General features: G+C 57.0%; 1 protein-coding gene and 1 long non-coding RNA gene across 31 annotated transcripts; one reads left to right on the top strand and one right to left on the bottom strand.

The window, feature by feature from the left end:
- The first annotated feature begins 656 nt into the window (after nt 1–656).
- On the top strand, nt 657–20,765 carry ARHGAP4 (Rho GTPase activating protein 4). 30 transcript variants are annotated; one of them, XM_077988892.1, is made up of 22 exons: nt 657–2,542; nt 5,872–6,076; nt 6,147–6,309; nt 6,507–6,569; nt 6,858–7,040; nt 8,395–8,523; nt 8,625–8,846; nt 14,213–14,314; nt 14,491–14,682; nt 14,789–14,873; nt 15,007–15,034; nt 15,275–15,377; nt 16,926–16,986; nt 17,116–17,193; nt 17,281–17,415; nt 17,505–17,610; nt 17,711–17,944; nt 18,029–18,102; nt 18,197–18,380; nt 18,602–18,694; nt 18,972–19,071; nt 20,197–20,765. In XM_077988892.1, the coding sequence occupies exons 1-22, from the start codon at nt 2,539–2,541 to the stop codon at nt 20,428–20,430; spliced, it is 2,778 nt and encodes a 925-aa protein (XP_077845018.1). In that variant the 5' UTR covers nt 657–2,538; the 3' UTR covers nt 20,431–20,765. The 30 variants fall into 30 exon arrangements, 28 of the variants coding, with proteins under 28 accessions (XP_077845018.1, XP_077845013.1, XP_077845023.1 ...); XM_077988887.1 differs by having other exon boundaries at nt 18,898–19,071; XR_013412873.1 differs by having other exon boundaries at nt 1,118–1,423; nt 18,197–18,460; nt 18,582–18,694.
- Nucleotides 1,278–16,041, bottom strand: LOC144338638 (uncharacterized). Its single transcript, XR_013412898.1, has 3 exons — nt 15,772–16,041; nt 13,384–13,622; nt 1,278–3,490 (listed from the first exon to the last, which is right to left on the bottom strand). It is a non-coding gene; the product is annotated as an uncharacterized LOC144338638 (long non-coding RNA).
- Nucleotides 20,766–20,860: the final 95 nt, after the last annotated feature.

Raw genomic sequence — 20,860 nt, 5'->3', positions numbered from 1 at the left:
GAAGTCCAGGTCCTGGGCCTGCCTGGGTCTGGCTAGCTCCCAGGCCTTGAAGCCCCAGGTCCTGCAGACACACTCGACGACGTGTTCGGGAAGGGCCTTGGTACTGGGAGAAGGGGGAGGGGAGGTGAGGGAGTGTTTTTTCCCTTCTGGGCAAGAGAATTAATTGCTCCTAGTTGAAAGGCAGGAAGTACCCGCACAGCCTCTCCTCCCCAGATCTGCAGGTCAGGGTCATATGTGCCCACATTTGCACAGAGCCTTACTCTGACATGCGTGCAAACACACGCCTAGTACCCCTGCACTAGTGCCCGCAGGCCCGCCTTCGGAACAGACGCCTGGTGCCCAAGTGCCTTGCCCCTCTCCCCACATCTATACCCCAGGGATTTCCCTCCCACCAAATTGAAGTAAGTTGTCTGCTTGACTTGTCAACCGCCTCCTGCCTCCTGCCTTCCCGATTTCCCGGAGAAAAGCTGCTGCCCTGTGGTAGAGAGTGGAGGAAAGCCCCACCACCCGTGGATGAGGGAGGCCCCAAGACTTGCCCCCAGGGTAGCTAAGATCTTACTCCGAGGGGGCTGCCCCCCTCAGGCCTATGACGGGCAGGTGCAGCTGCAGGGGAAGGGAGGCAGAGCAGTCTCTTCCGGCAGCAGGAAGTGGTAACCGCCTATGGGGAAATCGTGGGGCTGAGCAGAAGGGGAACCGGAGCTGAACTCTCCTCCCCTACCAAGGGGGCCTGGAGGGAATGGCAGCCAGCTGCTGAGGTTCTGCTCTCTGGTGCTGACCTTCCTTCCCCCTCCCCTCTGAACTTCCCACCCCAGCTCTCAAGGCTCCTTGGACCTCTCTGGGGGCTGACTTGGGAAGGGAGGACCCCATCCGATGTCTGGGGGAAGCAGGCCACCCAGGGGGAGTCCAGAGCCTGGGGCAGCAATGGTGTTCATGTCCACTGGTACTGTGGGCCAGCGGCCCCGCTGTGAACTGTGCAGTCTGGCAGTGGTGACCAGGGACAGCCTTCTGGAGGTGGGGGGATGGCAGCCTGGGATGCCAGCTTATGTTGGGGCTCTCATGCCCGCTCCGGCTGCTTGGCAGCGGGGCTTTGGGCACAAGGCAGTCTAGGTGCAGGCCCAGTGGGAGGAGACGGCAAGACCGGGGCACAGTGGGGCTGGAAGGGGCGCCCTGCCCCCAGGAGCCCCTCGCGGGCAGTGCCAGCCCTGGGCCGCCCCGCCCCACCGGGAGCCGCGCTGGGGGCGGGGCTGGGCGGAGCCCGCGCAGGGTGCTGGCCGCAGCGCCCCCAAGTCCCGGCGCCGGGCCCACTCACGGCCGCGTGGGAGCAGTGGGGTTCGACGGCGCGGCCGCTAGGCCGCCATGGCCGCTCACGGGAAGCTGCGGCGGGAGCGGGGGCTGCAGGCTGAGTATGAGACGCAAGTCAAAGGTGAGAGGGCGCCGGGCGCTCCCGGCCCGTTTCCTGCGGAGACCCCAAGGTCGTGAGGGAGCCCCAAGCGTCCCCGCGCTGACCCAGGGCCCGATGCTCTCCCCAGCGACCTCTGGAGTGGGGGTGGAGGAGGGAGCCTGAGCCTCTTGCCTGCCTCCCCACGCCCATTTGGCCTCAACCGCCTGCCATCTTCCCTTCCTTCTTTCCTGTCTTCCTTCTTTTGGTCTTTGTCCTCCTTGGGTCTCTGCTCCTCACCCAAGGTTCAGTGTAGACACTGGTGGCCGCCGGTAAAGGGGAGCCGGATGTACCAACGTGCCCCCCAGAAGGCGGTAGTTTAGCTACAGTGAAGTCAACCACCTTGATTGGGCTAGGGGGTGGGGGGTGGGGGGTGAGTAAGGGAGTCTGGGTGAGTGGATTGGTGGAGATCACCTGGCCCTAACCCCAGTGTAGTCCCTGGAGCCTCAGCACCTTTTGCCCCCCTTTAGCACTGAGGGGGATCAGAGGCAAGGGCCACTGTCTCTGGGTCAAGCTGGCGCAGTGAGTCTTGGTTGAGAGATTTAACAGGGCTGGCTTCTCAGCCTTCTGAAATTGAACCTCTTTGGGTTCTGATAAACACCCATGTGCAAATCACATGCAAATCAGCTTTGCAAATTCTTAGCCAATAGCTTGTGCCCATCTTATTCAGGGCATGGTAACTCTTGCAAAGGAAAGAGGCAGCATCTCAGCGCCAGCAGCTCCTCCATATCACTCTCAATCACTCCATTTTACCAGTTACGGAAACAAGCTCAGAGAGGTGCAGTGACTTGCCCGTGGTAACACAGCACTACAACTTCTAGGACGTAGAATGCAATAACCCTTGAAGTGCCTTTCAACCCAGAGATGTAGGTTCTAACATCATTATTCAGTGCAAGCAATTTATACCCTTTAAAGTATGCCCCAGTCCTCCTCCTTTGGAAAAGGCAGCCTGTGTCCAGAACCAGCTTGAGGTGACTACGCAGGGTGAGCCAGCTTTCCAAGCCTCACCATCATCTTGCTCAGATGGAAGTAATCATCTCCATCCTGCTTCCCCAAAATGCCATGAAGCTGAAAGACTTGGAAAACTTCAATCAGCAAATATGGGTCAGTGATTTCACACTGAAAAGTTGGGGTTTCGAGCAAGACTATCTAAGGGTTCCTCACTTGCTCTGGGTCTGCATCCCACACCCTAGAAAAACTTCCTATCATGCTACAAAACGGGGTCACTGTCTTGACACCCTAAATTCTCAAAGGTCAGCATAGCCGTGGTTTTGGAGACCATCTTCTCTTCTGTTTTGCTTGTCAGCAGAAGTGAGACCAAATGCCTTGCTCACAGGAAGTGCTGGTGGGGCCCTGGGCCCAGCTCTGTAATTCAGGCAGACATGGATTCCAGCTCTCCTTTTGCCAGATGTTTCCTATACATCTCTGCTGTCCCAGGCCCTGGAAGTATACTGCTGTACAGGAGAGAACCCCGACTCCAGCCCCTCCAGCCCTGGCTTTTTACCCAGAGTAAAAACAGTATTCAATGAGGACTCTCCTGATTTCAAATGGCGTCAGCACCCACCCTGCCCTCACATGGCTCATGGGTCTAGTGGGGGAGACATAGACTTTCCATTATGATAATAAGCACCACAGAGGGAAAGTGCAGTGTGCCAAGAAGGGGTCGGAAGAGGGCCAGCCCTAGTTTGGGGGGAGGCCAGGACAGGGTGTGCTGACGAGTTTGTCTGAACTGAGATCTGAAAGCTCGGCCAGGAAAGCCACCAGTGCAATCAACTTGCAATTCACAAGTTTCCTGCTCAACACCAGCCGGGTGTGCATGCCCGGATCTGGACTGGGACATGGCTTCCAGTTAGCTTTTACTGCCGGCAGTGATGAAGAAAGGCAGCAGTTCCCTCTGCTGGTTCCTTCTGCACTGTTCAGTTGTCATAAGTCCCCAGAGATTGTATTCCTCTGGGGGAAGCAGGGCAAGACAGGCTCCAGAGGGCCAGTGAGGTGAGCAGTCGCACCTTTCTTGGAATGAAATGAAATTTACTTCTATCAAAAAATGTTAAACTGGGCTGGGCGTGGTGGCTCACGCCTGTAATCCCAGCACTTTGGGAGGCCGAGGCGGGCGGATCACCTGAGGTCAGGAGTTTGAGACCCAGTCTGGCCAACGTGGTGAAGCCCTGTCTCTACTAAAAATACAAAAATTAGCTGGGTGTGGTGGTGCATGCCTGTAGTCCCAGCTACTCGGGAGGCTGAGGTGGGAGAATCGCTGGAACCCGGGAGGCGGAGGTTTCAGGGAGCCGAGATTGCACCACTGTACTCCAGCCTGGGCAATATCCTCCGTCTCAAAACAAAATAAACAAAACAAAACGTTAAACTGATTCAGTGAGGACTCTCCTGATTTCAAATGGCATTAGCGCCCACCCCACCTGGCCTTGGAGCTGACAAGTTAACCACAGGAGGCCAGCCTCAGATAGGATGAGGACACTCTCCATCTGTCTCACTTGGCATCGTGGGCTCTGCCCTGCCCTGTCAGGAGGTCCCCCGCCCCAGGCTTCCACTTACCCAGCTTGATCCCTCAGTGGGAAGAGCTCTCCTGTTCAGTAATTCAATTGGAAGGATCAGGCTCCTGGGTCCCTCACCTGGCTAGTCTGGTGGGGGCAGGGAGTGGAGGGACGGAGGGGTGGGTGACGCATGCAGCCAGGGCTGGGGCACCTGGAGTCAGGGGAGCTGAGACTAGGGAGGGGACATTCTGCAAGAGGAGATCAGGGAGGAGGTAAGGATGCTGGGCAGGCCAAACCCACAGGGTCCCCATGCAACAGGCCCTGGGAAGTCACTGGCGGGACAGAAATCCAATGGGATTGAGCTCTTCCCAGCGGAGTCCTCCCTCGCTTGTCCTGGTCTGAATCCCTGCTGTCTTTTGCCTGGATTAATGCGGTAGCGGCCACCTGGGCTCCACCTGGCAGTGTGAGTGGGCCCTGAAAACGAAGCTGGACCACATTCCCCCACTACTGTGGCTCCTCTCTCACTCGGAGTCCAGCTGGGAGTTCTGCCTAGACCACGGGCTCTGTGCCATCTGTCCCTACCGGTCTCTCGGACTCCCCCTACTGCCCCCACACAGCCAGCTGCAGCCTTCTGCTCCAACGATGCAGCTTGTTCTTGACCACCCTCCTTTAAAAAGAGATCCTCCCTGTCCCCACCCACCCCCGGCTCTGATCTTGCTTTGTGTGTTCATCTTCTCAGCACCCATCACTCCTGGACATTCTGGTATGTGTCCGTGCCCCATTCCAATCCCAGCTCCAAGAGGGCAGACACTTGGTCAACCCTCTTTGCCTCTGTATTTAAAACGTGCCTGCCACAGAATGGGTGCATAATCAACATTCTGCTGAAGGAAGAAATCAGTTCATGTCCCTCCCTGGGGATGTGCATGGAGATGAGTAGGTGGGCAGCCTACTGGCCAGAAGCTGAGCTAGCATCTTATTTACCTGGGACCCTCAGTGCCTGGCTGGGCACTCAGGAGGTGGCAAAAGTGTCTTCCGCAGGTTGCTTAAACTTGCCGGACAGGCACTTCTTTGCTTCAGGCCTGTGTGGGGGAAGCAGTGTTGCCAAATCAAGCCAGTGATAGGGTGTCAAAAGGCTGGCGGTATGGGGCCCTGGGTGTGACTCTTTCTGCACGGTGAGGGAATGCACAGGTGGGGCGGGGGATGATTGGGAGTGGGAAGTGGGGACAGAAGACAGGGACTAGCTCCCTGCCCCATCCTTTCACTTCCAAGGTGGGATCAGCTCTCCTTGGTGCCCAGCCCTCACTGTGGACTGTCCTTTCCCCTGGGGCCTGAGGGCAGGGTTCCCCAGCCACTGAGACTGCGAGATCGCTGCAGCCTTGCCCTGAGCAGCGCTGTGATCTGTGTGTTGTGTATCTGGGTGTTTGCAAGGGAGGCTGCCACCTCCTGGGGCCTGGGTACTGGGGGAAAGGAAGTGGCAGGGGAAACCATTCAGTGGCTTTCCAGGAATGAGGGAGAGACAGGAAGCCAAACTGAAAGGTGCCTGGCTGGCGTTGGGGTGAGACAGGGTTGGGCAGCCTTGTGTTCCACCCACCGTGAATGGCTTCACCCTTCCCAGGGCGGCCTTGCTCCCTCTTACGCTGGGCCTTTGTGCGGCTCTCCCCTCTCTCTGGGACACCCTTCTCTTTCCCCCTCAACCGGGTGGCTCGGGCCATCTGTTGGCCTCAGCACAGAGGTGGGCTGGACAGCTGAGGCCAGATCTGCCTGCAGGGGCCTAGCCTCTTTCCTCCCCTCTTAGTTCCTGCCTTCAACCTAGGCTGGGTCCAAAGGAGCCCTCAGAGCAGACGGGACTGGGGTCTGTGTGTCTCTGCCTCTCCCACCCCACGCTGGCCTGGCTGACCCAGGCAGGGCATGCTGGCCAGGCCTGAGCTGTGGTTCCCCCCACAGAGATGCGCTGGCAGCTGAGCGAGCAGCTGCGCTGCCTGGAGCTGCAGGGTGAGCTGCGGCGGGAGCTGCTGCAGGAACTGGCAGAGTTCATGCGGCGCCGCGCTGAGGTGGAGCTGGAGTACTCCCGGGGCCTGGAAAAGCTGGCCGAGCGCTTCTCCAGCCGTGGAGGCCGCCTGGGTAGCAGCCGGGAGCACCAAAGCTTCCGGTAGGTGATGTGCTGGCAGGGGGGCCACGGCAGGGTCTGCTTGCAGGTCTCACTGCCCCTCTACCCCCAGGAAGGAGCCGTCACTCCTGTCGCCCTTGCACTGCTGGGCAGTGCTGCTGCAGCATACGCGGCAGCAGAGCCGGGAGAGCGCGGCCCTGAGCGAGGTGCTGGCCGGGCCCCTGGCCCAGCGCCTGAGTCACATTGCGGAGGACGTGGGGCGCCTGGTCAAGAAGGTGAGGCTCTCACCCTGGGCCATGGGAAGTGTTCAAGGCTTTGGGATCAGGAGGCTGGGAGGGCACTGGAGGCCAGGTGGGGACCAGGCAGAGTGAATCTGTGTGCCTCCCAGATGAGGCTTGAGCTGGGCAGAGCTTCCAGTGCCTGGCGGGGCCTCTCTGGGCAGTGCTGTGCTCACCCCTGCCTCTGCCTCTAGAGCAGGGATCTGGAGCAGCAGCTGCAGGACGAGCTCCTGGAGGTGGTCTCAGAGCTCCAGACGGTGAGGAAAGGGCCGGGGAGGGGCCTGCCCCAATGGCCCAGGGAGAAATGCCACTCACAGCTGGGGAAGAACATCCCCAGGCCATCACATCTCCCAAGCCAGGCTCAGGGAGAAGCATGCACCTAGGAGCAAAGGCCCTCTCTCCCTAAGCACAAGGCATTAGGCTAAGTGCTCACATGGGATTGCCCAGCTCTGAGATCCAAGTTCCAGAGGGGCAGGGATGGAGGGTTAGGGGCTGGCCCGGCCGTGGCCTTCAGCAGCACTACCTTGCTTTGGGTCTCCTTGCAGGCCAAGAAGACGTACCAGGCATATCACATGGAGAGCGTGAATGCTGAGGCCAAGCTCCGGGAGGCCGAGCGGCAGGAGGAGAAGCGGGCAGGCCGGAGTGTCCCCACCACCACTGCTGCTGCCACTGAGGCAGGGCCCCTCCGCAAGAGCTCCCTCAGGAAGGGAGGGCGGCTGGTGGAGAAGGTGGGCCCGGGGGGCACCTCGGATGCAGGCCTATGGGGCATGGGCCCTGACTAGGACCTGCTGTGCTGAGGGGGAAGCCAGGGCTGGGTGCAGGGGAGGGCGGGAGTGGCAGGACGGCGCCATCAGGTTCCAGGGATTCCATACGGAAGGCTCCCAGGGCCTGAGAGAGCGGGCAAAATGGTCGCCCGGCCCTGGACAGCCCCACGCAGCCTCTGCAAGCTCTGAGCAGGGCTCCTGCAGCTCTGCTGTTCGCCAGCCATTCCATAAGGTTTGAAAGGGGCGAGAAGACACTTAAGGTGGGCGATGGGGTGACACGCACGGAGAAAGGGCGTTTGAGGTGAGCCCAGTAGAGAGAGTGGGGAGGTTGGGAAATGCCTAGATGGAGATGCCAGGCTGTGCGGGGCTGAGAGTGATGGTCTCTGGGACTCTGGGAGCAGAGGAGGGAGTCGGGCATCTCCGGTGTTCTTAGGGGAAATGACAGAGTTTGGCTGTGTTGGGGGAAGGTCTCCCTGGTTGCTGTGGTTAAAGTGCCAACTTTAGCCGGGCACAGTGGCTCACGCCTGTAATCCCAGCACTTTGGGAGGCCGAGGTGAGTGGATCACCTGAGGTCATGAGTTCAAGACCAACTTGGCAACATGGTGAAACCCTGTCTCTACTAAAAATACAAAAATTAGCCGGGCATGATGGCGGGTGCCTGTAATCCCAGCTACTCGGGAGGCTGAGGCTGGAGAATAACTTGAACACTGGAGGCGGAGGTTGCAGTGATCTAAGATTGTGCCACTGTACTCCAGCCTGGGCGACAGAGTGAAACTCTGTCTCAAAAAAAAAAAAAAAAAAAAAAATAGAGTGCCAGCTTTAGAACCCAGTTGCCACCAGGTTCTGTCTCATGGCCCTCGATGATCTATCCCTACCCCTTGCGGTGCTCGCTCCCCCTCAGCCCTGGCCCCTGCAGAGGCCTGTGGCCACTTCCAGCTGTGCACCTGTGTGCTAGCTCCAAGCTGGGTTTCTCGTACACCCTCCATGGTGGGGTGCCACGCGCGCACTTTCCACTCATCAGGTATCTGTGAATAGTTCTGTGTCACCCCCCACCTCTGTGGGGAATGTTGTGGCTCGAACCAAGGCAAGTGGCGGAAGCACAGCAGGCAGCGCCAGCACTGGCAGGTGAACAGCCGGGGAGTCGAGTCACCTCCTGGCATTGGGCTGTGGTGTGGGGAAGGCAGCAGGACTTCTGGGCTTGACCAGTTCCGGTGTAGTTGTCCACAGCGAGAGGGGTGGCGATGGGCATTACATGAAAGGCCAGAGATAGGGGCTGGCCACGTGCGTGACCCTGGCACACTTGCATTGTCTTGAGTAGCGGCAGGCCAAGTTCATGGAGCACAAACTCAAGTGCACAAAGGCGCGCAACGAGTACCTGCTTAGCCTGGCCAGCGTCAACGCCGCTGTCAGTAACTACTACCTGCATGACGTCTTGGACCTCATGGATGTGAGTCCTTGGTGGGCAGGTGGGAAAAGGTGCCTGGTGCCCCGGGGCTGGGAAATTACAGCTCCAGGACCCACCCGAGCGTCTGCTTGTTTCCTCCTCAGTGCTGCGACACAGGGTTCCACCTGGCCCTGGGGCAGGTGCTCCGAAGCTACATGGCTGCTGAGAGCCGCACCCAAGCCTCCCAAGTGCAGGGCCTGGGCAGCCTGGAAGAAGCCGTGGAGGCCCTGGATCCTTCAGGGGACAAGGCCAAGGTTCTCGAGGTGCATGCTACCATCTTCTGTCCCCCGCTGCGCTTTGACTACCACCCCCATGATGGGGATGAGGTGAGGGTCACCCCCTGCTGGGCTCGGCATTCTCTGGCCTTCACTGTACTGGCGGGCAGTGGAGTGGCGTGACCCACGCTTTGCTCAGGAATCCAAGTTCTCCATGGTCTCAGGCAGTGCAGCAGCTAGAGAACTGTCCCACTTCCATTTGCAGCCTCACTCCAAGGGTGCACCGCCACAATGGCCAAGGAGGGCAGGACACTAACTGTTCAAACCATGCAGCAGGCAGCCATGTAGCTGCCCATACATTGTTCTGGGCTGGTTTCTCTGTGTTTTTAAATTTCGTGACACAAACTTGGGAGGAAATGAAGCACACACACAGTAAGATGGAATCGGACTTCTTTATTCTTCTTCTTCGAGCTAGTTTTTCCTGCAGCAGTTTATCCTGATGGGCATTGGCAATGACCTGGGATTACACTGGGCCCCTTGTGGGCCGACTTGGAACTTTACAAAGAGTCCAACATCACCAGGGCTTCTGATGGCACACAGCTACTCCCTAACCTACCCCTCCTGTTCCCAGCTTCCACCCCCAGAAACAGCCACCCACCTCTCAGCATCAAGCAGCCATTTTCCACTGGCCAATGACGACTAGCATCTCTCACAGCCACCACACGCTTCCCTGCATCTTGTTCTCCCAGTGGGTTTATTCCAGAATTTTTGGCTAAATTAACATTCAATGTTTCAATCACCATGACAACAGGTACTGTTGGCAGCTGAGCCATGTACTGTATCAGGATCACATGTCCTTCCTTGGACAATTTTTCCTTTTCTTCTGAAATTTATAACTCCCTCGCCTCAGGAATGCTGCTTGCTAGAACATACCCATTGCTAGGAGTTGATCGTTACCTCGTCCCAGCACTGTCCTCCACACCAGGCACCCTGTGGGGTCCACCTTCTCCTCTGTGCCCTCCCTCAGCGCCCCAGAGCCCTCCAGTCTGGACTGCTTCGCTTCTGCCCAGTGCCCTGTTTCTGGATTCCACGGCAGCAGCTTTCTTGGTTTGATACCCTTGTTTTCGTGGACGCCTTCACCAAGGGTTTCCTGACTTAGCACATCTGAAAATGTCTGTATTCTTTGTTTTGTTTTGTTTTTGAGATAGGGTCTCACTCTGTCCCCCCGGCTGGAGTGCAGTGGTGTGATGTGATCTCAGCTCACTGCAGATGCAACCTTCTGGTCCTCTCACCTCAGCTTCCCAAGTAGCTAGGACTACAGGCTTGCACTACCACGCCAGGCTAATTTTTCTATATTTTATAGCGAGGGAGTTTCACTATGTTGCCCAGGTTGGTCTCAAACTCCTGGGCTCAAAGAATTGGCCTGCTTCAGCCTCCCAAAGTGCTGGGATTACAGGTGTGCCACGTGCCCGGCCAACCCTTTATTCTTATTTCATGAATACAGTACTTCTTGAATCTTTCTGAAACTTTTATTTATTTTTTTTTTTTGAGAGGCAGTTTCCCCCTTGTTGCCCAGGCTGGAGTGCAGTGGCACGATCTTGGCCCACTGCAGCCTTCACCTCCTAGGTTCAAGTGATTCTCCTGCCTCAGCCTCCCAATTAGCTGGAATTACAGGTACCAGATACCACACCTGGCTAATTTTTTAATTTTTTAAATTAAATAAAAAAATTTTTTTTGAGACAGAGTCTTTCTCTGACACCCAGGCTACAGTGCTGTGGCGCAATCTCGGCTCACTGCAACCTCTGCCTCCCAGGTTCAAGCAATTCTCCTGCCTCAGCCTCCCAAGTAGCTGGGACTACAGGTGTGCACCACCACGCCTGGCTGATTTTTGTATTTTTAGTAGAGACGGGGTTTCACTATGTTGGCCAGGCTCGTCTCAAACTCCTGATCTCAGGTGATCCGCCTGCCTCAGCCTCACAAAGTGCTGGGATTACAGGCGTGGGCCACCATGCCCGACCCTTTTATTTTTATTTTTTAGTAGAGACAGGGTTTCACCATGTTGGCCAGGCTTGTCTCGAACTCCTGACTTCAGGTGATCTGCTTGCCTCAGCCTCCCAAAGTGCTGGGATTACAGGTGTGAGCCACCATGCCCCGCCTGAAATGTTTTTTGTTTTCTCCTGTTCCTGCATCTGCTCTATTTTCTTGCTTTTGTCCCTGAGTCCAAAATCCCTGCTATATCCTTTCCAGAGAGCAAATCGTTAGTTTTCTGCTGATCGTGTCTGTTTGGTGATTCTTGGCCGTCAGTTCATATTTAAGAAGAGGCCTGAACACATACCCCACAAATGTGGATGTCTGTGGTGCTTCCTCCTGGCCTAGCCAGTTTCCCCAGTAGAAACTCTTCTGACCCTGTCTAGGGAGGAGAGGGGGCGAGAGGGCTGGGAGCTCACTCTGCTGTGTGGATTTCCTTGGAACTACCTGGTTTCAGTTCCACACCCTCCAGCCAAAGCCTAACAGGAACAGTCCTGTAATCTCCATTGCTAGAGGGAACCCTGCTCCGTGGGGAAGCTGGGGCCTCTCGGTGAGAGGGTGGTGGAAGGGTGGTAGAGGACTTGGGCTTGCCTTAAGGGATCTGCGGGGAGGGCCCAGGTAAGTGGGGCTTGGTCCTGGATTAAATGCCTTCTGGAAGCAGAGTAATTGTATGATGTATGATTGGATGTCTTGATTAATCTTATCTAGAAGGAGACAGTGATGGAAGCTGAAGTGATGCGAGGAAGTCATAGTCACTTACATTAACCAGGATGGAGGGATGGTTTTGTGGCTTGGAAGAAGTTCTTGATTTTGTCCTCACTCAGACGTGATCGCAGAGTGGTCTTGTTTCTGTCTTCGCCCATCAAGGTCACACAGTGGCCTTGCCTGATGTTGATGCTCTGGGACATTTCCGGTGTTCAGCAGGACAGCACTGAGACTGGGCTGATAGGACCCTGAGTCCCAAATCCCTGCTATATCCTTTCCAGAGAGCAAATCGTTAGTTTTCTACTGATCGTGTGCGTTTAAGGGAGGGATCAAATTTCAATGTTCCCTAGGGTATGGATAGATTTATTTTTTCTCTAGAGAGAGGGTCTGGCTCTGTTGTACAGGCTGGAGTGCAGTAGTGTGATCATAGCTCACTGCAGCCTCCAACTCCTGGGCTCAAGTCATCCTCCTGCCTGAGACTCCCGAGTAGCTGGGACTATAGGTGCATACCACCATGTGTGGCTAAGATTTGTACTTTAAAAACAATTATTTTATTTTTAAATTTTAATCTATTTATTTATTTATTTTGAGACCGGGTTATGAGACGGGCTAATTTTTGTATTTTTGGTAGAGTCAGGATTTTACCATATTGTCAAGGCTGGTCTCGAACTCCTGGGCTCAAGTGATCCACCTGCCTCAGCCTCCCAAAGTGCTGGGATTGCGGGTGTGAGCTAGTCCAGCCTAGATGAACTTTTAAAAAAATGTGTGGCAAAATACACATAGCATAAAACATACCACATTCACCATTTTTAAGTGTGCGGCCCAGAGGCAGAAGCACATTCACGGTGCTGTGCAGCCATCACCACCATTCAGCCGCAGAACTTGTTCATCTTCCCAAACTGAAGCTCTGGCCCGTTCAACCCCAACTCCCTACCCCCCAGCCCCTGGCACCCACCCTTCCACTGTCCGTCTACAGAGTTCACGGCTCTCATTTGAGGCCCCTCACAGGAGTGGAATCCTATAGTGCGGGCCTTTCTGTGACTGGCTCCTTTCACTGAGTCCCATGTCCTCAAGGGTCAGCCATGTCGGAGCCCATCTCAAAATGGCCGTACTTTCTTCTCCATGACTTGCACCTTCCTGCAGTCCTGTAAGGCGGGGCTTGGTGGAGATGGAGAGCAGGGCAAGTGTTTAGCCACAGATGAGTCCTCACTTTCAATTTTAACTGTAATGTCAACTTTCTGGATGTTTACATGCTTAAAAGAGTAATTCCTTCCTTCATAAAGTATTGGCTCCCACTCTGCCCATGACGCAAGCTGCTCTCATCTTGCCACACGGAAATTTATGTCTGCCCAGTTAGAGTGAGCAGTTTTTCTGTCTACTCCTTTCCCTAGAAGAAGTGGGGCTGGGCCCTCCCTGTTCTGTCTCAGACCTCAGTCTTCCTTACCATTCTATTCTATTTTATTTTATTTTGAGATGGAGTCTCGCTCTGTCACCCAGGCTGGAGTGCAATGGCGCCATCTCGGCTCACTGCAACCTCTGCCTCCCAGGTTCAAACGATTCTCCTGCCTCAGCCTCCCAAGTAGTACAGGCACGCGCCACCATGCCTGGCTAATTTTTGTATTTTTTTTTTTTTTTTTTTTTTTTGAGACGGAGTCTCACTCTGTCGCCCAGGCTGGAGTGCAGTGGCCGGATCTCAGCTCACTGCAAGCTCCGCCTTCCGGGTTTACGCCATTCTCCTGCCTCAGCCTCCCGAGTAGCTGGGACTACAGGCGCCCGCCACCTCGCCCGGCTAGTTTTTTTGTATTTTTAGTAGAGACGGGGTTTCACCATGTTAGCCAGGATGGTCTCGATCTCCTGACCTTGTGATCCGCCCGTCTCGGCCTCCCAAAGTGCTGGGATTACAGGCTTGAGCCACCGCGCCCGGCCTATTTTTGTATTTTTTTTTAATAGAGACGGGGTTTCACCATGCTGGTCATGCTGGTCTTGAACTCCTGACCTTGTGATCTGCCTGCCTCGGCCTCCCAAAGTGCTGGGACTACAGATGCACACCACCATGCCCAGTTAATTTTTTGTATATTTAGCGGATACAGGGTTTCACTAAGTTGGCCAGGCTAGTCTCGAACTCCTGACCTCAGATAATCCATCCGCCTCAGCCTTCCAAAGTGCTAGGATTACAGGCGTGTGCCACTGCGCTGGGCCACCATTCTGTTTTAAATAAGAGTTTTATTAAGGTATGATTCATATACCATAAAATTCACCGTTGTAAAGTGTACAGTTCAGTGGTTTTTAGTATATTTAGAGTTGTGCAGCCATCACCATCTAATTCCAGAACATTTTTGTCACCCCCTAAAGGAGCCATTAGCCACTACTGCTCCCTGTTCCCCTCTCCAGCCCCTGGCACCCACTCCTCTGCTTCCTGTCTCTATGAATTTGCCTGGCTGAACACTTTACATAAGTGGATTCATTCCTTCTCCTGGCTGAATCCTCTTCCATTCTGTGGGTAGACTGCACTGAGTTTAGCCATCCGTCTGTTGGATGAGTGGTGCCGCTATGAACCTCTGTGGACAAGTCTTAGTTTGGACACATGTGTTCACTTCTGCCATTCTTCAGCTGAGCGTCTGGGCTGGTGGTCCTGTGTCTGGCCGCCAGGCCACAAAAGGGTGCTTGCTTCCCTTATGCCCCGGGAATCTTGGCACCTACTGCCCAAGCGCAGCCCTCAGCCCCCTGGCCGCCACCCTCTGCAGGTGGCTGAGATCTGCGTTGAAATGGAGCTGCAGGACGAGATTCTGCCCAGAGCCCAGAACATCCAGAGCCGCCTGGACCGACAGACCATCGAGACGGAGGAGGTCTGGGCAGCCCACTGGGGGTTAGAGGGAGACAGGGACCTGGAGCCTGTATAGCCTGCTGTTGGAAGTGGCTGCCCTGCCTGCCCGCCTCCCTCTGGTCCCTTCCTTCTGACTTGGACTTCCTGTCTCCATCCCTGTCCCCCATCTCTTACCACCCTGTGCGGTCTCCTCTGCAGGTGAACAAGACACTGAAGGCGACACTGCAGGCCCTGCTGGAGGTGGTGGCCTCGGATGACGGGGATGTGCTCGACTCCTTCCAGACCAGCCCCTCCACCGAGTCCCTCAAGTCCACCAGCTCAGACCCAGGCAGCCGGCAGGCAGGCCGGAGGCGTGGCCAGCAGCAGGAGACCGAAACCTTCTACCTCACGGTGGGGAGGGCTGGGCTGGTGGGTGGGACCCGTGGGGGCGTGGCTGGGGCAGAGGGAGGGGCTCAAGCCAGGGCTAACACTTTGGGCTCTTCTTGGGGCTGCCTAGAAGCTCCAGGAGTATCTGAGTGGACGGAGCATCCTCGCCAAGTTGCAGGCCAAGCACGAGAAGCTGCAGGAGGCCCTTCAGCGAGGTGGGCCCAGGACCCTATGTAGCCCACGGTCCTCCCCTCCTGCCTGTCCTTGGCCATTATCCACACCTTTCTCTCTGGGATGCATTGAAGACCCTTGGCCTGAGAGGCAGACCAATGTTCTCCCACCCCACAGGTGACAAGGAGGAGCGGGAGATGTCTTGGTGAGTCCTTCATGAGGGGCTGGTGTGTTCTGAGAAGCTGGGGCCCTGCGATGGTCCCCCATCTCTTCTCTCCGTCAGGCCCAGCTCAGCTGCCCAATTCCCTGAGCCTCAATATCCCAGTTTTCACACTGGATTGTGGAATAACTTCAGAGAATTAGAGGCCTACTTGGCTGGGCTGGTGGGTGGGGCACCCTATTCTCCATGCCCGGCCCCCTCAGAGCCAGTTCCCGTTCACCGCAGGACCCAGTACACACAGAGAAAATTCCAGAAGAGCCGCCACCCCTGCCCCAGCTCCCAGTATAACCAGAGACTCTTTGGGGGAGACATGGAGAAGTTTATCCAGGTACTTGCTTTGCCCCACATGCCAGCCCACCTGTACATGCTGGTCTTTCTTCAGCCTTGGGTCACCTCAGTGACCAGAGCATCTGCCTGATCCCAGGGTCCTCCACTCTCAGTCATCAACTGTCCCTTTCTGGGTGGGCCTCTTCCAGGCCGCTGTTGGGCTCCCCTGTAGCCTCTGCTGATTAAAGGGAGCATCCTTAACTAGTAATGGGAATGTATAGAAAACCTGGGGCAGCAGCATTTTTAGGTGCGAGATATTGAGAGCTTCTCCCCTGCAACTTCTGGCCAGCGTGGCACTGGGGGTCCTGGACAGTGAAATAAGGGGAAGCAAGAAAGATCAGAAAACTAATACTGAGATCAGAAAGTATCAGAGGGTGCCAGGCACGGTGGCTCACGCCTGTGATCCCGGCTCTTTGGGAGGCTGAGGTGGGCAGATCACTTCAGCCCAGGTGTTCAAGACCAGCCTGGGCAACAGGGTGAAACCACGTCTCTACTAAAAATACAAAAATTAGCCGGGCATGGCGGTACGTGCCTGTAATCCGAGGCGGGGGGGTGGGGGGAGGGAGGGAGGAAGGAAAAAAAAAAAAAGGAAAGACAGAAACAAAGAAAGAAATACAGAGAAAGAAAAGGAAAGAAAGAGAGAAAAAAGAAAAAAGTAAAGAAAGCATCAGAGGGGGCCAGGCATGGAGAATACCAGAAGATCAGAACTGATACCATCATTTTCAGTGATGTGGTTATGTGTGTAGAACATTCAAAAATCAACAGATTCTTTAAATGAACACTTTGAGTTTCTTTCTTTTTTATTTTATTTTTTTTTATTTGTTGAGACAGGGTCTTGTGCTGTTGACCAGGCTGAAGTGCAGTGGTCACGATCTCAGCTCACTGCAGCCTTCACCTCCTACCTGTTGGGGTTCAAGCGATTCTCATGCCTCAGCCTCCCAAGTAGCTGGGACTACAGGTGTGCACCACCACACCTGGTTAATTTTTATATTTTTAGAAGAGGTGAGGTTTCACCATGTGGGTCAGGTTGGTCTTGAACTTCTGACCTCAGGTGATCCTCCCGCCTCAGTCTCCCAAAGGGCTAGGATTACAGGCGTGAGCCACCACACCCAGCTTGAGTTTCTAAATGTTACTTGATTCAAGGTCGGTGTACAGAATTCAATTGCATTTTTATATTCCAGCAACAATTTGCAAATAAAATGTAAGGCACTGCCTAAAACCTCATCAAAGATATCAGACACGTAAGAGTGGATCTAACAAACAGTGTGCTAGGCCTCTATGCCGACAACGATGATGTGCTCTTGAGAGAAAATAAAAGCACTCAGCCTGGTGCGGTGGCTCATGCCTGTAATCCCACCGTTTGGGGAGATTGAGGCAGGAGTATCACTTGAGCCCAGGAAGTCGAGGCTGCAGTGAGCCGAGATCATGCCACTGCACTTCAGCCTGGGTGACAGAGTGAGACCTTGTCTCACAAAAAGAAAAAAAAGCAATTGAATGACAACACAGGGCATGCTGTGTCCATGGTGAAGTAAACACCCTCTGTCCCCAGTGCTCAGGCCAGCCTGTGCCCCTGGTGGTGGAGAGCTGCATTCGCTTCATTAACCTCAACGGTAAGCAGGACCCAGCCCCTCCCGCTGTCCTGGCACCCAGCACCCAGCTCCCAGCACCTGGCATGGGAGGCCATCCTGGAGGGGCTGGGGAAGATGCTCAGTGCCCACCAGCTCGTTGTCCTCCCACAGGCCTGCAGCACGAAGGCATCTTCCGGGTGTCGGGTGCCCAGCTCCGGGTCTCAGAGATCCGTGATGCCTTCGAGAGAGGTGGGGACGGGCAGGGCGGGCAGGGCTGGGGGCTCGGGCAGACGTTACCAGCTTCCTCCCCCCACTGCACCACTCGCCTGTCTGCAGGGGAGGACCCACTGGTGGAGGGCTGCACTGCCCACGATCTGGACTCGGTGGCCGGGGTGCTGAAGCTCTACTTCCGGAGCCTGGAGCCCCCACTCTTCCCCCCAGACCTGTTCAGCGAGCTGCTGGCTTCTTCGGGTGAGGCCGGGGCCTGAGGCCAGTGGGGGTAGGGCACTTGCTAGGGCAGCCCCACTCACTCGGCTCTCTCTGGGCGGTTTTGGCCACAGAGCTGGAGGCCACGGCAGAGAGGGTGGAGCACGTGAGCCGCCTGCTATGGCGGCTGCCCGCGCCAGTGCTGGTGGTTCTGCGCTACCTCTTCAACTTCCTCAACCAGTGAGTGCTGTGGGGCGAGTGCTGGGGTGGGGGCCAGGGTCGAGGGGATAAGGGGACTCGGGGTGCGGGCTCTCTGCTTGTGATGTGTGTGTCCCCCCAGCCTGGCCCAGTACAGCGATGAGAACATGATGGACCCCTACAACCTGGCCGTGTGCTTTGGGCCCACGCTGCTACCGGTGCCCGCTGGGCAGGACCCGGTGGCGCTGCAGGGCCGGGTGAACCAGCTGGTGCAGACGCTCATACTGCAGCCAGATCGGGTCTTCCCGCCCCTGACCTCACTGCCTGGCCCCGTCTACGAGAAGTGCATGGCACCGCCTTCCGCCAGCTGCCTGGGGTACACCCTTGGTGCTGCAGAGGGGATGGGGGGTCCACTGGAGAAGAGCCCCCCTCATCCACCTTGCTCTGCCCTGAACCTCAGGGATGCCCAGCTGGAGAGCCTGGGGGCGGACAACGAGCCGGAGCTGGAAGCTGAGATGCTTGCCCAGGAGGATGGTGAGGGCGATGGGCAGAGAGCCCCACCCTGTCCCTGCCCTAGTGTCCACACCCGCCCCCCCCACCCACAGCTTGGACCCCCTCTCCTCCCCAGACCTGGAGGGGGTTGTGGAGGCTGTGGCCTGCTTTGCCTACACGGGCCGAACGGCCCAGGAGCTGAGCTTCCGGCGGGGGGACGTACTGCGGCTGCACGAGAGGGCCTCGAGCGACTGGTGGCGGGGGGAGCACAATGGTGTGCGGGGCCTCATCCCCCACAAGTATATCACACTGCCTGAGGGGTAAGTGAGCTGCGCTCTCAGGCCCCAGGGTTCCTGGAGTCTCCGCACCTCCCCTTCATCCAGCCCTCCCCTGACCCCAAGTTAGATTCTGAAGGTCTGGGCTAGGCCAGAGAATGGAGCCTGTCTGACTACTTCTGACTGGCACGGAGGCTGGAGGCTGCTGGCCCTGGACCCTGTGCAGGGAAGGAGCACTCAAAACAGGCTGGTGCTTCCCACCACAGGGCAGAGAAGCAGGTGGTGGGCGCAGGGCCGCAGACTGCAGGGGAGTCTGGGAGCAGTCCTGAGGGCCTCCTGGCATCAGAGCTGGTTCACCGGTGAGCAAGAAGACAGGGCTTGGGGGGCCCACACATGTGCCGTTCTAGGCCAGAGGGGACTGGGGTCAGGCTTTGGCCCCGTGGGAGTGGGAGGAGTTGGCAGATGAGGACGTGACAGAGTGACCCAGCTTGTGACAGGGAAAGAGGCTCTAGAGGAGCTTGGGGACCACTGGGCCAGCCTCCTTTCCTTGGCCACACCGCAGGATGGGAGGAGCCACTGCCCAGTTAGCTCAGGGACTTCCCAGAGCCCCCACCAGGCTCCCCGTCTGTCCTGCAGGCCAGAGCCATGCATCTCACCCGAGGCCGTGGGACTCTCTGGACATAGACGACGCTGCTTGGTCCCAGCCTCCCCGGAGCAACACGTGGAGGTGGATAAGGTGAGAGTGGGTATGTGGCAGGTGAGGGACATCTGTCCTGGGGGGATCTTTGCCTTCCCTTGGGAGCCAAACTCCTCCCTCCTTGAGGTTCCAGTCCTTGCCCTCCCTGGCCTTAGCTAAGGGGAACCTGCCGCCAGACGCACAGGCCCAAGGCAGACCCCATGGAGGGTAGGAAGGCAAAGATGTAAGGGCGAGTGGGGATGGAGAGGGATGGCCACAGAGGCAGGGATGAGAGGGACAGAAGACACCTGGCCTGGCTAGAGCCTGGGGCTTGCACGTTGGAATTCACGTTTGGCTTCAGAGCAGGGAGTGGCAGGGCTGAGTTAAGGCTGTTTACCTGGTAGAGGCAAGGGACTCCAGGGCAGATTTCAAGGCTGGCATCTGTAGCTGGGCTAGGTAACAGGCGGTGCCATGGCAGGCGCCTGGCATGCCAGGGAGGATGAAAGGGACAGATGGCAGGGAGGCAGGAGGGGGTGGCTGGTTGGGGATTGGAGTGGGGCAGCAGTGGCTCTCGAAGGAGCAGAGCGCAGGCTCAAGATGTGGCTCTGGCAAGCGCACGACCTGGGGAGCCCTGCTCCATGCTCTGTGCCATGGGACCTGTGAACACTGTTGGACTGACGTGGAAGCCCAGGGAAAGTTGCTAAGCCCAAGGAGGAGAGACCCGAGAAGATGTGGGTGTCCCAGGTGTGGCCAAGCCCCCCGGCTTAGGGAGCCCAGGGAGGGTCGGGTAGACACGCAGGAGCAGGAGCGGGAGCCAGGGACAGAGCAGCCAGGAGATGCCATGGGAGGACACTGACCTGGGAGTTCCCTGCATGCTGGCGGTCCCTGAGGCCACGGGCAGGGGGACTGTGATCTCTGCCAAGGAAAGAGTGGGGGCGAGAAGAGAGGGGTCCCCACTTTCGGGCTAAACCAAGGAATTGCTGTCCTCAGAGGAGACTGTGACAGAGACACCAGAAGGGGCAGGCGGGATGCCAGGTGCGAAGTGGGGGAGAGCGACCTGGAGGCTGAGGGACTGGGATGTTGTCTGGGGACTTGCTTTGGGAGTGGGAGGAACTCAGGTGGGTCTTGGGCAGGGTCAGTCGGGGGAGCTCACTGGTCACCCTCCCTTTCTTTCCCCTCCACTAGGCCGTGGCACAGAACATGGACTCTGTGTTTAAGGAGCTCTTGGGAAAGACCTCTGTCCGCCAGGGCCTCGGGCCAGCATCTGCCACCTCTCCCAGCCCTGGGCCCCGAAGCCCAAAGGCACCGGCCGGCAGCCGCCTGGGCAAAAACAAAGGCTTCTCCCGGGGCCCTGGGGCCCCAGCCTCACCCTCAGCATCCCACCCCCAGGGCCTGGACACAACCCCCAAGCCACACTGAGGTGCTGCTGCTGGAGCTGTGTGCCCCAGGCGGCTACCCCCTGGACCGGCCACTCTCCCCAGCCCTCTTGCTTCTCTCCAACCCTGTCCAGCAAGTTCAGGGTGCCTGCACTTCACCCTGTGCAGAGGTGGGATGGGGCCGCACATGCAGGGATGCCCACTCCACAGCCTGCCTGCCTCTCAGCCCTGGCCCAGACCCCTTTTGGAGGCTGGGGAAAGCCCTCTTCTGCGACTTTGTGGAGGGCTGGTCAGTGGCTGCTGGGTGGCAGGTGCCCTTGCTCAGATGCCTGGCAGGGCTGGGTGGTGATTCATAAAGACCTCGTGTTGATTCCCTGATGGGAGCCAGCTCTCTGTCTCAGGGGTGGGCGGGTGGGTGCTGGAGGCCAGAACAGCTTCCCTGGGGGTCCTGCAGCTTTGAAGACTTGGCCGCC

The sequence above is a fragment of the Macaca mulatta genome, chromosome X (genome assembly GCF_049350105.2).
Source record: "Macaca mulatta isolate MMU2019108-1 chromosome X, T2T-MMU8v2.0, whole genome shotgun sequence".
NCBI lineage: Eukaryota > Metazoa > Chordata > Mammalia > Primates > Cercopithecidae > Macaca > Macaca mulatta.
Note: the sequence above shows the minus strand (reverse complement) of the source record. Positions and strands in the feature narration are given on the sequence as shown.